The sequence below is a fragment of the Dermacentor albipictus genome, chromosome 4 (genome assembly GCF_038994185.2).
Source record: "Dermacentor albipictus isolate Rhodes 1998 colony chromosome 4, USDA_Dalb.pri_finalv2, whole genome shotgun sequence".
NCBI classification, from domain to species: Eukaryota; Metazoa; Arthropoda; class Arachnida; order Ixodida; family Ixodidae; genus Dermacentor; species Dermacentor albipictus.
Genome location: NC_091824.1, coordinates 105527556 through 105543196, shown reverse-complemented (window position 1 = coordinate 105543196; position 15641 = coordinate 105527556). Strand labels below are relative to the sequence as shown.

General features: G+C 46.0%; 3 protein-coding genes across 3 annotated transcripts in view; 1 reads left to right on the top strand and 2 right to left on the bottom strand.

Moving 5' to 3' along the window:
- Nucleotides 1-1640, bottom strand: part of LOC139059223 (cytochrome P450 3A24-like) — a 30304-nt gene extending 28664 nt beyond the window's left edge. Inside the window, exon 1 of the mRNA XM_070537351.1 lies at nucleotides 1515-1640. The gene's annotated coding sequence lies outside the window, so the exon portion shown is untranslated. The remainder of the gene's footprint in view (nucleotides 1-1514) is intronic.
- LOC139059222 (cytochrome P450 3A24-like) overlaps nucleotides 1-15641 on the bottom strand; it is a 108047-nt gene that overhangs the window by 64461 nt on the left and 27945 nt on the right. The gene's annotated exons all lie outside the window — the stretch shown is intronic.
- On the top strand, nucleotides 7493-14637 carry LOC139059224 (uncharacterized). The gene is made up of 5 exons (XM_070537352.1): nucleotides 7493-7627; nucleotides 10209-10328; nucleotides 10892-11059; nucleotides 13513-13611; nucleotides 14503-14637. The coding sequence occupies exons 2-5, from the start codon at nucleotides 10218-10220 to the stop codon at nucleotides 14581-14583; spliced, it is 459 nt and encodes a 152-aa protein (XP_070393453.1). The 5' UTR covers nucleotides 7493-7627; nucleotides 10209-10217; the 3' UTR covers nucleotides 14584-14637.

The following is a 15641-nucleotide window of genomic DNA, read 5'->3' as shown; positions in this document are numbered from 1 at the left end:
GCATGTGTTTTGTTCCTGACTTGTCGACGCAAGCTATAACTTCCACAGAACATCACTGTTTTACCGGGCCAGGCAATGTAATGGCGCGAGGACAGAAGCCAGAGAGAAACGTACGCCGATGAGAAGGCTCACGAAGCCATCGTAGCCCTTGGAGAGGACACCGACGCCACCGGCAAGAAAGAAGGTGGAGCCCGAGCCGTAGTACAGCACCGACTAAGGAAAGCAACGTGCGGACTGTGTTAGGACGAGCATTCGTTGCAGAACGCAACTGTTTCAGCAAAGAATAATGTAGAATATGTGTCTCACGGTACTCTCTGTATGGGATATTAAGGAATCCCAGTCATTGCCTTCTGCACAGTACAAGGACATTGCCAGCAGTTCAACACTGCGGGGCATATTAGAGCTGAAAGTCGGGCGAATCGGTGTTGGTTCTCTTCGGAACAGCGCCAAAGAACTAGGATGATAATGATGGTGTGTGTGTGTGCGCGCGCGCACGTGTGTGTTTGTGTGTGAGCACGTGTGTGTGCGTGTGCGTGTGCGTGTGTGCGCGTGTGTGCGCGTGTGTGCGCGTGTGCGTGCGCGTGTGTGCGTGTGCGTGTGCGCGTGTGTGCGTGTGTGCGTGTGTGCGTGTGTGTGTGCGTGCGCGCGTGTGTGCGTGTGCGTGTGTGCGTGTGTGCGCGTGTGCGCGTGCGTGCGTGCGTGCGTGCGTGCGTGCGTGCGTGCGTGCGTGCGTGCGTGCGTGCGTGCGTGCGTGCGCGCGCGCGCGCGCGTGTGTGTGCGTTCCCACGTGAACGCGTAACTGCTATCGTCGCGTTTTAATTAACCATTTGCGCAGCCTCTCTAAAAGCCTACGACGCCGTCTTGTGTCGCCTTTCCGTAGTACATCCTGTTCTTTTGTATCGTCCAGAAGGGGAGCTGCAGGCCACACGCCCCAACGTCTCCCGCAAGACAAGACTATTTATCATATTGTGAACGCGGTAGTAGAAGTTTTAAAATGGCTGTAGAGAGCTTTCCTGTACATAAAAAAAAGAACAGTGGAAATAACTTAGGGAGATGTGATCACAGAAATTCGGTAACACAAGAACTAGCGAAAGAGGTCGGTTTCTAGAGAAATAACCTTTGCGGGCTGTATTTTATTCATCTGTGCTTGAAACGAAAGAGAAAAGATACTTTTAAAGCCGTAATCTGATTTCCAAACTATATATATAAGAGCCTAGTTTGAGTTCCCAAGCGGTCGGAACTTGATGTGAAAGTTTCAAGAGCTGCACTGCATGCACAATACTGTTTTATCAAGTGTGCTTCAATAAAAACTGTGGAAAACATTTTTTGAAGTAACTGCTCGTCAAATACTTCATCATAGGAAGCTGTAGTGATGTATTCGACGCAGCATACATTCACCCTGCCTTGAGCACAAAAAGAGTGAAAGTATCCTTCATCGGGGAGGACAAAGAATGAGCCGTGAGCAAGGCAGCACAGCCTTATAAGAGTTGGATACCAAAGCAGCAGCTGCTCACAAAGACCGTGGTGGTGCTGACGATTGAGCTGAGGAGGCTGTGCACCGCCAGGTAGACGCCCACTAGGGAGTAGGTGAAGCTCACGTAGCCCAGCCACATGTAGACGCCGGAAGTGTTGCTCGTGATATGCAGCAGTATGAACAACATCGCTGAGAAGAGCTGGAAAAGGAAAACTGATGTCCTTGTTCAGCGAAAGCGGAACGCAGGCGCGTGATAAGGACATTTGCGAAGGACAGTAATATACCAGCAGTTAGTGCTGCTGAGAAAAACAGCAGGAAGAACTCTGGCCACCCGTAGATCAGTGCGCATACGCAGCTATCTTGCATCTTACAGCAGTGACGGGGACAACTGAAGGTCCCGTAAATGTTACTAAATGCTGCAGCTGAACGTCCTCCCAGGATGGGAGCAACAGAAACTGATGATGACAATTTCTAATGGCACTCTATTTGAAACGGGGGCTGCCAGAAATGGTAACCTAGCCTGCTTGAGCTGAACAGGTTTTACTGCGTCTACTGCTGTCTAGCGTTTTGCCTATGTCTACATTACATTCATTCTCTTCATCAAAATCCATTTATCATATTGTAAACGTATAATGACTCCAGCTCCACTTCTTCCCTCCTTCTTTCAGTGGGACTCTAAACGTCACTTGCTTTTCTTGACTGCTGACCAGTTAACGCTCCAATCAGCTTTGAACCCCAGCGCTTTTGAAATGTGGACATTCCCTGGGGTCCCGGCTGGGCGAATATCTTGGCATTCCATCACAATGTACTGAGTCGTCACTGCATTTTTTTTCTGCAGCAAATGCATGCATGCATCATCCTGCATCGTCTACCTGCACATTGTCAAAAAAAAAAACGAGGCCACTAGGTGAAGAAAGGACAGGACGAGCGCTGTCCTTCTTTACCTTGTGTACTACGTACGACAGGTACCTGCCAATTTAGACAGAAGAATTCGCGCAGACGGTTGCTTGTAGACGAGAGATGTCTTGATGCGATGGCTCACGAACTCGACACAGCCGGTAATACTTGTTGACACTATGCCACAAGTTCTTTTGACTTAGCCGCTTAGTTCATCTCAGTGTCATTTAGGTGGACCATATTTTGATGAATGAACAAAAGAAGTGTCGTGGCACATAAAAGTGATTCAAACGAATGTCGCCACAAAAAAGATATTAAAGGAGTGCGGAGCGCTGAATATGAACAGTGCTATGACAACTAAACACACGAACATCAATATACGTATGTTTACTTAGGCTAAAAAAGAGTCGCAGAGGTGAATAATTGGATAGCTTCAGGAATCCTGGTAACCAAGCATGCAGCTGTGAATGGAAGGTTGTGTTCTTTGTAAACCCGAAATAGCTTTCTACGTGGATGCCACGATGTAAATATTCTTTTGGGCTGAATACGCCTCGATATTATTTTCTGTTGCTGTTGTAACGAAAGCACTGTACGGAGATATGCAAAATTCCTATAAAACGAAGGCGCTTAAGTGCCGTGAATTTCATGTGGCATATAGCTTGCTTACAATATTTAATCTGAGCGGGAGACAGCATGGAGGTTTCCATTATTTATTTAGCTCAACAAAATCAACCCAAAAGCTTAGCTCACCGTGACAAGAGTGCCCGCAATGCCTCTTCTCGAGCAAAAGTAGTCGAAGTTGAGTTCTACGCCTCCCTTCAAGTCATTCAGGCGGCGTTAGAAATCCGAATCACGACACAGACATGGCAGGTCAAGTTCATGCAGCTTCTAACTTGCCTACCGTATTAATTCACTGATTGCTTCTTCTATAGATAGGCAAACGAGGTTAGCGCCTGGTCGCCAACATCTCTTTCGACCATGCACTCTCTCGAAGTTCGCAGGCTCATGTCCAATCATCGGTACGTATGCGCATGTTCTCCCTCACGCCCATTCACATTCACCGGCAGTCAGTCACTCGTGCTCATGCTCGAGCCCATTCACTCCACCAGCACCTCAGGTTGACTCTCACGTCTTCCAATCTGTTGCAGGCAACCACTCCCTTACATACCCACGTCCACGTCACACACTCAGCGACACTCGCCATTCACGCCCACTCACACGCACAGGTAGTCACCCATATGCACGTACTCGTTCACTCCCAGTCACCAGCGTTCACTCGCGTCTGCACTCGCGTCCGCTTACAGTCGCACCTGAGAAATAAATGTGGCCGGGTATGAGTAAGCATGAGTAAGTATGTTGGCCTAATCGTGTTATTCAACTATTGCGCTAACGTTTGCGCATCCACCAAAATTATAATTTATCACAGATACTTTCCAAGTTTTAACGACACACTGCTTGCGTGTATAGACTCGTAACAAATTTGTTTGAAACGGCTTACGAATAATGTGTGCTCGCGCATGTATCTTGTGCGAGCAAACATTGGTCAAATCCTTATTCCGTACTTGCAAGTGGCGTGTCGATTATATCAGCACCCCACCAGATGAGAATTAGTGTTGTCGCGGATGCACTGAAAGCTAGAAGGGAAGCGATAATGGAAGACCCAACGGAAGCTTCAGTTTTCCCAGCCTGTTAAATGAAGTCAAAGCCTTCAATCCCTCCCGTAAATCTTAAGAAACATTAGTATACTGGCAGTAATATTAATTATCAAGGTTTAGGCTTACCTTGCCCATTCTTCTCGCTGTCTGGATTTCTTCCTTTTCCTTTTGTTAGCGGCACCACCTGAAAAACTAATAATGGTGCGCCCTCTCACTGCTGTCATTTTTGCCTAATCTTCTTCGAAATATTTTTTTAATTATTGCGATATTTCGTTATCAAGCCTATTTCTTGACTTGCTTTCTCCTAAATTTTGTTATTTGTAGCTACTCATTCAATTTCCCATTTCTGCAGCCTTGTCTTTAAAAGTCCTGGCTTTTCCCCACCTCAATATTGCTTTCAAAAGTTACATCAAGATTGCCTTCAAAAGTAAGTAATATTGTTACCGCAAAGCTCGGAGACCGAAGCGCGAACCAAATGCTTACGATTCGAAGTGGTCAAATGGGAGAAGCTTTGTAAGGGCGGGCACCGAAAGACAGAGAGAGAGAGAGAGAGAAACAACTTTATGTAGTCGCCTGCAGAACGACACCGTGACTAAATGGCGCCGCGACGCGGGCCATTTGGAGAAAAACTTTCATTTGGATTCACATATCGTTCTATTTTTCATTGTGCCCGATGAAGGTGATGTGCCATTTTATGTCTTTACTAATTGTCTTACGCAGTTTATGGAAGACACGAACGTTGGGCCACAACGCTGAGCCGGTTGTTTCTTCATCAGTGCAGTTTAATAAAAGGATTGTTCACCTGAAGGATGTATCTATGACCCAATGGAATTTAAACCAAACTGCTGCCTTCGATTGATAAGTAGTTTGTCGCTGCCTCCCTTTCAGAGGCAACTATGCTTGTTTTCTTTATCGATTACTACTCATACAAATCGTGTTTTTTTTATTATTTCTAAAGTGACCTATTGCATTTTGCCGTTGTAATGATTGCATATGACGAATAACTAGCTGCAATAAATGCTATGTATCAAAAAAAAAAGAGGGCGGGGGAGTGCGCCCCTCCAAATTCCTCCTTTAAAACGAAACTTTCTTTGCCAACTTTACAAGGTTTACCATGTCTACCTGGCTGTTGTTGGCCCTACCGCTATATCGGTGGATATATATGTCCATGTATATATGAAAGTTATATGAAAGTACCAATGAACTAGATTTGCGTACAAACCTTGTAGAATGAGCAAGTATGCGCCTCTCTGTTCTGCGTACCAAAAGACTTCCTTCATAAAACCTCATGAAACCTCCATACCCATAATGTCCGCTCACAAGCATCCCTAAAACACGCCATTTTGTTAATGGAATGGTGAATTATATACCGCGGATTCTTTCACGTTATGGTTATTTACTTAACGACTCAGTATGTATCAGTGGGGCTTTCCCGTCCTTGGTCAATCCCCCAGAATCGGTAAGTCCCTCTACGCCACAATAAGACGTAAAGAATCCCTAAATCTTGTTCGATATGTGTCCTACTTTTCAGAAGATCTATGATGATGATGACGATGAAGCCTCAAATAATGGCACAAACCCACTATAGGGAATAAGCCACGAATCGGGTGGTAATTTGATTCAATAAATAAAAAAATGTTTAATAAATAAATAACACAAAAAAGGAAAATAAACATATAATCGAAGATGAAAAACTGTGAATACATAAGATAAAGTATTGATCAATACTATAGTAAGCCTTGCGTTGACAGGAATACTAAAAAAGAAGATAGAGCTTTCATCAGCATTCATCCCTCGACAAGCATGACACATCGTCTTCGTCCTTGAGGCATCGATGCGTATACATCTCACAATGTGCATCCGCCTCATTTGGAGTTTGCATTTCGGCATAGCCTGCGAATGACGCAGTGCATAAACATAAAAATTGCAGTACGATAAAGTTGCAACCTTCGTGGTGGACACAAATGCACATTCCAAGGGATTACATGTTGCGCGGAGTAAGAAAAATGTACGCGTCACTGTTCGTTGTAACGCGTTTAATTAACCGCTTTAATAAAGTTTTACTTCACCAAGATTCAAAAGTGTGCGTCGGCTTTGCATATCTTTAAATATAGTTTATTTGTGTATTCATCTAATGGAATTGTTCAATTAGACGCTAGTCCTTGCTTTTTAGGTTTCATGATTCTATCATTTCTTTTATTTATTGTAACTTATAAACCTCTATACCACTAGCCCGACTCTTTCCCGATCCCTGATTTTATAGGCAGAGAGAGAGAGAGAAACATTTATTGAAGCATAAAATGGAATTCTCGCGGATCGAGGTCATCTCTTCGTCACGCTGTCTTCTCTTCGAAGGGAAGCCTCTTCAGCACGGGTGGTCCCTCAGTCCAGGGCTCCACTGAGTTTGGCCGCGTCCCTAGCGTGCTCCACCATCCTTCTTTGGACGGCGAGCTCGCAGCTGACGAGCCGGCTCTCCCAATGCTCCGCACTCGGGGGTTTATGATCGCGGAATGCGTCGTTTCGTTCACACTCCCAAGTTATGTGATAGAGTGTGGGCGTAGTCCCGCACCAGGGGCAGGTGTCCCTATACTGCGTTGGGAACATCTTGTTTAATATGAAAAGGTTGGGGAAGGTGTTTGTCTGGAGCCTACGCCAGCCCGTTGCTTCCTCCTTCGTCAGCGCTTTATGGGGCGGTGGGTACTTGAATCTAGTCCCCCTGTAGTGTTGCAGTAATTCCGAATAACTGTCACTGAGGATCCCGGCGTAACTAGCGCGGTACTCCTGCTGCTGCCCAGCTCGGAATCTATTAGCTCGAGCTAGACCGTCCGCCGCCTCGTTACCCCTTATGCCCTCGTGCCCAGGTATCCAGATCAGATTGTGTTTGATTTCCGCCTCCTCCGAGGGGTTACTCCCTCTGAGGATCCTAAGGGCAGTTTTGCATGTTCTGCCCCTCATATAGTTGCGACAGGTCTCTTTCGAGTCTGTGAGAATATTTAGAGATTTATTCCCCCTATAGCCTTGCATTGCCGCCAGCGCCACGGCGATTTCCTCGGCTTCAGCTACGCTCCATATCTCGGCCGAGACGCACGAGACAAGCTTTTCCTCCTTGTTCATTACTACCGCGATGGCAATTGCCTCGCTTCCTATTACAGTTATGCTCGCGTCCGTGAAGAGAGTGTTCTCTTCTCTAGCCACTGTCTTTTCTATGTATTCGGCCCTAGCTTTCCTTCTGCCTTCGTGGAGCCTGGGATCCATGTTCTTCGGTATAGGCTTTACGTTAAAGGTTTTCCTAATTCCCGCCGGTACGTCCTCGTACCGGTCGACGTCTGCTATTTCGAAGCCCAGCCTACCGATCAGGTTTCGCCCCGTGTAGGTCCCCGTTAGTCTTTTCATTTGCGCCTTCCGCTGTGCTTCCGCCATTTCGACGAAGGCGTTGCATTTTATAGGCAATACGCCCCATGCTTGAGGATCATCATCGCCATGATCGTCTCTACTGCGTGCGCTTCGTGCCTGATGAAGACGAAGACAAGACCACGTTAGTGGGAGGCCGCTGAGAAGCAGCAGTTGGGACTTTTCCGTTAGCGTGCAGTTACCACAAAAGGTAAGCGTGGCCTTAAGTTAGAACTATCTATAGATCGTGCTGCCGCCGCCATCTAAATCCGATTTCTAAGGCGCAGAATTGACGCTCCGCTGCTTATCCTGCCACAGAAGTGACAGCGATAGCTGAGGCGCCATCCGACTGCGATGTGTGCCTGACACTGTTCGTGTTATGATTTATTTATGTGTTATCATACCCTCAGAGGGTCCAGTGGGCACTGCAGAGGGAGTAGGTACATAGGCTTGCAAGCAATCATATATTAATAATAAAAGAAAGAAACAGTGAAAAACTCCAAAGCATTCTGTCGGTATCAAAAGTAGATTTAAAATAAGAAAGAAAAGTAAATGCAAGTCCCCCCCCCCCCCGTCCCCCAAAACATCACCGACGAATACGTTACTCCTTAATGCGAAATTTGAGCACAGCTCCATACGTGTTTTCATTTCGCGCATCAATATTTCGTGTAATGATTATATAGGTACACGGTTTATATTATGAAGAGAAAGCTGCGAGTAGCTTAGCTGGCGCCGACAATCTGTCTCGTGCAGCACATTGCAAACGGAGTGAAGTGTGGCGCGACTGCCTCGCTAATCGGGATATCGCGAGAGGCAGCGCGTAGGCGATGCGTGGGCGCGATTCACAGCAGCCGCCATGCACTCATGCAGCGCTGTTTCCATACAGACAATGGGCCCTACTCTGACGTCATATCGTAGCCATCGTCACCGCACAGCCCGTCTTGCAAGGCACTGCGCTTTTTTTTTCGCACGCTTTTGTTCCACCAACGACCAGAGCGGGGCTTCGTCGCGGGGAAATCGTGCAACCAGTGTCAACGGCGACAGCACCCAAGGGAGCGTCACATCGAGCTTTATTCGCAGCCACTCGCCATCGACCCTTGCGGGAGCAGTGATCCCCTTCACACACGCTGGTACCGCGGTCTGACTTCAGCAGCTGGCGCCGTGGACGAGCATAGCCCTCCCCAGCTCACGCCACCCTGCCCTCCTCCTCGGAAGCGCAGATAAGATCGCCCAAGCGGCTGAAGATTCCGTGGCCACCGGCAACTCAGCGCATGCGCAGGCCGTCTCCCCTCCGCTCCTCCTCCGCTCCCGCCTCATGCTCTCACTGTAGCCTTCTCATCCGCTTTCCTCCTCGTGCGTACTTTCATCTCCCGCTGAGTTCCGCGTTCGCTCGGTTACGAGGTGTTGCAACACCGACACTCATCGAAGCAACGGGCGCCTAAGAGCTGCGCTCTAAAATTTGGTTATAGGAGTCTGAAATGACGGTGAACCGGCTGTAGTGGCGATAGATGAGGAAAGGTGGCTCCCCTCAGCAAATAGGTGTCTAGCATAAAAAATGTAAGAACACGTCATTTAGACATCGAGGAACGGCTGCCTTACACTACTGCCATCGACACGCCATGAAACTTAACATAGCTGTGAAATAAGTTGATAGAAGACATTGTGATTGAACGGTGATGGCAGATTTTGTGTACTAAGGACCCGAGTTGCTGCAGCGAGTCTCAAAGTTAAACAATATAAGTATTAATTTCCTATGCAAAATACAATTGCTCAGAGCATTAATAGTAGAACATGTGATCGGCACGATAGGTAGAGAGCTTAATGGAACCTTTATGAGATCAGTCATGCAGCATGACGAGTCATCCATAACACAGCAAAACACATTAATGGAATGCAAAGTTGCTTCAGATAATATTATATTGGCGCCGCCGCTGTCTGTATTTCTACTCATTGTTGGTTGCGGTGGTTATTCATCAGCTTACTTGAGACCAAAAACGTTTCCCAGTAATAGAGAATTACCCTTGCCTTACGCTCGCTGACGCCATATTATGCCTGCAGGTTTTCTAATTTCATCGCAACCACCTACTTCTCTGCCGTCCTCATCCACACTTCCTCTACTCGTCCATTCTTTGATTGGATATCCGCCCTATGTACGCCTCAGATGGCTTGCCCAGCTTTATTTTCCTTCGTTTTCATATCAAATATAATATTGTCTGCGTCCATTTGATCACTAATCCACTACACAGTTAATGGTACATTCGACTGATCGCTTTCCAGCGCTCTAGAGCGTTCACGCGGCGCGTTTTACATTCGGCTGGTCGAAATTGAGCGCTCTGAACACATTCGCGTGACTCATTCAGAGCGCCGCGCTCTAGCTCAGAGTGCACGGAGGCGCTCCTACTTTAAACCTGGGAACGCCACCTAGATCCCACAGAAACTTGATCACGTGGCTACTTCGATTGCCCTGGGACCAGATAGCACGATCGGATGGGGCAGGCTTTCCCTGGCTCCAATCTCGATAGGGCTACGCATCGCTACAAACCGAGTTAGAGTGCGCTATTAACCAGTCGAATGAACCATAAGGTAAGTTAGCTTATAATAAGTTGAAGCACAAGAAAGTACAGGAACGCGAGTAAGCCAGCGAGAGAGTCGTTTTGTTATAATTTGCGGTGACTTTTATACAAGAACAAATATACCATCTGTGAGCACTTTTGAAGGATGGGCACTGGTCTTTCAGATATAAGAGCACATGCGCGTCATCGTGTGCTGTATCCTGGGGTGCTTTGTTGCAGGGAAAAGCTATGGCAGACACGCCTCAGGCAGCACTGAAAGAAGCCAAGCGACAAAGCAACTTGAGTGTGAACCCCAAGTATACGGTCACGTGGCATGGCTTCCTGAACATTGCTGAAGTAGTGAGTGCCTTATTTCCCTCATTTCGCTATTTTTCGTTGTCGCACAAAACAACGTTTGCACTCTATAAGCTGGTGTAATGCAACTTGCCGCTTCAACGGAGCTATCACACTGTAGGGCTCGACTGCGCATACACGTACATCGTATTTTCTTGTTGTTGGAGCTGTGGAGCCGCTTTTTTGCCAAACCACCTCATGAAATTTGTTCGGTTATACTGGGTAGTTGACTAAGGCAACTTTGATCAGCCAAATAAGTAAACTTCATGCACGCATTGTCTGTCATAAACCAATTCGCTTCCTTTCCTCGTGGGTCAAGGAAAGCGACCAGAATACAAATTGGAATAAACAGTAAAAATTTCTCATTCATTTCTGGTGCGTCAGACCTTTCTACATATGATTTTCCAGCGCTTTGTCTCTCTATCTCGTCCGTTGTTATGCGCCGCTTTTCCTTCAAATCAACATGCGACAGTAATGAGAAAACGTTTCCCTCTAAGTTCCGTGTAATTGTGCTGTTTCAAGTGAAGTGCTCAAGTGGTGGACTACCCGCCAGTCGAAACCCTACGCAGGTGACGGCCATTTCGGCCCTGGTGGCCGTCATGCTATCTTCCAACGAGACCTTGGCTGCCGAGCTGACGGTGGTGTCGTCGTTTGCCTACGGCTACGTCTCGCTCATCATGCTCGCGGGTGGCATCGTGTCCCCTTACTCGCAAGCATTGCTACCGCTGTCGCTATACGTGAGTCGAAAGCTCTCTGATAGGCGGAGTTAGCCGCCACGGCCCCTCTATTGCTTTTTTGCTGTTGAACACGAGGTTGCAAATTCAGCTTCCGACCGTAGATAGATCGGTCGAATTGAGGGAAGAATGCAAAAATTTTAAAAAAGCGTCTGTTCGAAGGTTTATGTTCGCTAAGCAACGCTTGCCAAATTCATCTGGGAGCCCCCGCTACGGATTCCAAAAGCCCAGGTGTGATTTTGAGGAGTTACACCTCATCGTCAACCAACATGGTGGACAGCGCAGGAGACCGGACATGGGATGCACGAGCAGGACAGATGCGCGTGTATCTTTTGGGCTGTAGCCTTCAATGTTCACAAATGCAAAAAAGAAAAAAAGCATGGGACCTTTGTTATAACCCCCTTCAAACAATCAATAAATCAGTCAGTCAGTCAATCACCCAGGTCATAACACCCAATCAATCAATCAATCAGGAATGAAGCATACGTGTCCCAGTGGTTTCGATGGCTTCTTGGAGAATACGAAGTCTAAATCTTCTGAGACAGACAGACAGACAGACAGACAGACAGACAGACAGACAGACAGACAGACAGACAGACAGACAGACAGACAGACAGACAGACAGACAGACAGACAGACAGACAGATAGACAGATAGATAGATAGATAGATAGATAGATAGATAGATAGATAGATAGATAGATAGATAGATAGATAGATAGATAGATAGATAGATAGATAGATAGATAGATAGATAGATAGATAGATAGATAGATAGATAGATAGATAGATAGATAGATAGATAGATAGATAGATAGATAGATAGATAGATAGATAGATAGATAGATAGATAGATAGATAGATAGATAGATAGATAGATAGATAGATAGATAGATAGATAGATAGATAGATATAGATAGATAGATAGATAGAGTGAAACCTCGTTATAACGAACAGTTAAAAAGTCGGAAATTAGTTCGCTATATCCATAATTCGTAATATAAAATTTCGTAAAAAATACATGCAAGAGGAGCAAAATTCAATCAGAGAAGGCACAGCAACTCGAACGATGCTTACTTGGGTCACGTTCATTTATTTACGCACAAAGGACTGCGTTACCGCGGCCTGCTTCTTGGTGTTGATCGCATTCCGTATCACGCCCTGTTCCACAGTTTGCAAACACTCAACAAGGGCAAACCCACTGCCCTCAATAGCACTGCAGTGGCGGCGCAGTAAATCCAACGCAGCAAGTGCTTCTTGTGAAGTCTTAATGTTCTCATCGTCTACAGGGTCAGCCTGAGCTTCGTCTGCGGGATGTTCAGAGACTTCCGCAGCGATTTCGGCGTCCGTCAGTAAGGCCGTGGTCGCAGTTTCACAGTGTCTTCCATGTTGGCGGTTGTGAGATGCGGACGATTTCTTTGGCTGTCAACTCTCGATGACGACGTGGCATCCGTGGCGCTGTCAGCGCCTGCGAGGTAGTCCTGAACGTTTGCTGCGCCGCACAACACACTTGTAGTGCAACGAAGCCTGTCGCCTGCTATTAAAGTGAGGTAGGGCTTGGCGTCGCGAAGTTCGTTATATCCGTTTTATGCCAAACCGTGTTCGCTATAGGAAGTTAAAAATACATGTGTTTGACAAAAATATTTCGGAAGAGTTCGATATATTCAATAATTCGTTATATGCGTGTTCGTTATATCGAGGTTTCACTGTAGATAGATAGATAGATAGATAGATAGATAGATAGATAGATAGATAGATAGATAGATAGATAGATAGATAGATAGATAGATAGATAGATAGATAGATAGATAGATAGATAGATAGATAGATAGATAGATAGATAGATAGATAGATAGATAGATAGATAGATAGATAGATAGATAGATAGATAGATAGATAGATAGATAGATAGATAGATAGATAGATAGATAGATAGATAGATAGATAGATAGATAGATAGATAGATAGATAGATAGATAGATAGATAGATAGATAGATAGATAGATAGATAGATAGATAGATAGATAGATAGATAGATAGATAGATAGATAGATAGATAGATAGATAGATAGATAGATAGATAGATAGATAGATAGATAGATAGATAGATAGATAGATAGATAGATAGATAGATAGATAGATAGATAGATAGATAGATAGATAGATAGATAGATAGATAGATAGATAGATAGATAGATAGTACAACCATGTCATGGACGACGCAGCAATGGCAATAAGCTGAGCAGAATAACTTATGGACATAACCAGAAGTTGTTGCTGGGTTAGTTGGCGTACCGGTGACAGTTGTCAAGACGGGCAACACGCGAGCACTCGAGCACTCACTAGTGGGTCTTTAAAACTTAGGAATGCAATGACCAGGTATGCATCACTGGTGTCCTTTGAGCACAGTGTGCTAACAACTTTCTCCATGCATGCTGTCTGGTCACTCTGTCACAGTTTCTGCTCTACCACCTCATTGGCAGCGCCTTCCTCTTGCTCAGCGGCGGTTGGCTCATGGGCGTGGCCAAGGGCGAGTTCCTCATGCAGGTCGCGGCGGTGAGTGCGCATGCGCGGTAGTCTCGGTCCCTTCGTGCTTACTACAGGATAAGAAATACAGGCTGTTCGAGATACTATTAGGAAAAGCGAAGCCTTCCGTAAGGATGAAATCTGCAACTGTGTGCTTCAACAGCAACCTGCAGAAGCGTCTAGTATTTTGTATTCTTTTTAATTAGTTTGAAATCCTTCATTAGCAGTAGGAACCTAAAGAAGCGTCAAGATATTTTGTTGTTCCTAATTTAGAATGATCACTAAATAAGGAGCTTCTTAGTTATCATGTATGCGGCACATATGTCAATTCTATGGTTTAGAACAATTTGTAAACGTTAATTTGAAATTGCGGCGCGCTCTCTCGTCTGTGTTTCTTCTTTTTTCTGCGTTAAAGAAAGAGAATCCTATACGACTTTCCGCTTCCAAGCGCTTTATACTTTCAAGCCCATAATTATTTAAATAAAGCGAATTTTAGTATACGTTCTTTCTTGGGCTTTTGCGCGTCTGCTCGGTCAGCTTCTTGTCCAGTTAGGCGGGTCGGCCCGCGTGATAGTACACTAGTAAACTGGGCTGATCCCGGAGATGGCGTGTTCAAAAGGGAGCCGATCCCGGATTCAGTGAAATGCGTGGTGGCTTTGATCACACGAGTCACGTGTTGGCTGTCTCCGCGTCTTTCTGGCTTGTCAGGCAGGCACGTATTTGTTAGGCTAAACATGTGGTGACGAAAACGAGAAGCTTTATAGCACTGATTTAATTACGTTACGAAAGCTTCGCTTCGCATATATTCTAAAGTATTCGTTGGATCTGCTCTGTCTTGTTTTGTTTTGTTTTTTCACTCCCCGAAAACCTAAGTGAAAAGATCACACCATGTCAACAAAATGTTTTTTTTTTTCTTGACAGGGTTCCGGAATCGGCTGCGGGATAATGCACTTTCTGCACGGCCTGTACGTCTTCGTGACGGTTTTCCACCAGCCCGAGTGAATGGCGCCATCACTTAGACTTTTCGCGTCCTTATATATAAAAAGATTGACTCTACCCGTCGTGAAGTCTGTTTATCGCTTTCCACAGAAAAGACATCGTTGAAGTTAGAGAAGCAACACGAAAGACCACAAACCCGCAGACAATATAACGTAAGTCAACCACAACTGCGCCAAGCGTGCGTTGGAAAGTGAACCCGCATTCAGAGGACAATGATCATGCGTATCCGGCCATACGTTTCACCGGTGTTTTAACTGCAGAGAGGTTCACCCAAACAGCTGCCTCTGTTTGAGTGACGTTTGCCAGTAGTTGTGGATGGGATGCATCTGCAGTGGTCCTGCCGACACCGCGATGACAGTAGTCCTCGCTACTATTTCGATGTACTTCGAGGCAACGCTGAGGGGAATTCCGCGGACGGTGCCAGTGTATAGGGATTTTTCCAGTGAAGACTGCAGGTTGCGTCTCAACTCAACTCCTAATGTAGAAACTATTTATTCTCGTTTCCCTGCTCTATAGAACAAACACAACATGTTTCTTACCATAGTTGCCCTGCAACCCTCTTTGCCAGCATGTTGTCTCGCGGCAGTGGTGGCGTATGGTGAAACTCGTCATGAAATCAATCGCTTGGCCACGCGAAACGGTGGTCGTCATGTGATCTCGTTGCGCAAGTGGCACCAAAATTTTCGTCCACAAGGAAGTTGTTACAAAAACACGTCTGCGAGGGAAACTGCCAAGTGTGCTGCGAGTTTGGTGGGGCGTGGCAAAGCTGGCAACGTGAGCTGCTCTAAAATGCAATTAACAAATAAATTGGGCAACGTTTGTGGGAATCGAGCTGGTCGGAACAGCAGTGTCTCAACCTGTAAACTTCGCCAACAAGACCTTCTTGTTTTTGTTGCCTATTATGACCAACGACAATAGTTTTAAGATCGTTTCCCGTATTTGCGTTTATGTAACCTCGATACGGCATAATGATGGCAGTGACGACGGCAGTGACGACGGCAGTGACGACGGCAGTGATGACAGACGGTCCGAGGCACCTTTTGCAGGGTCGCTTGATTTCA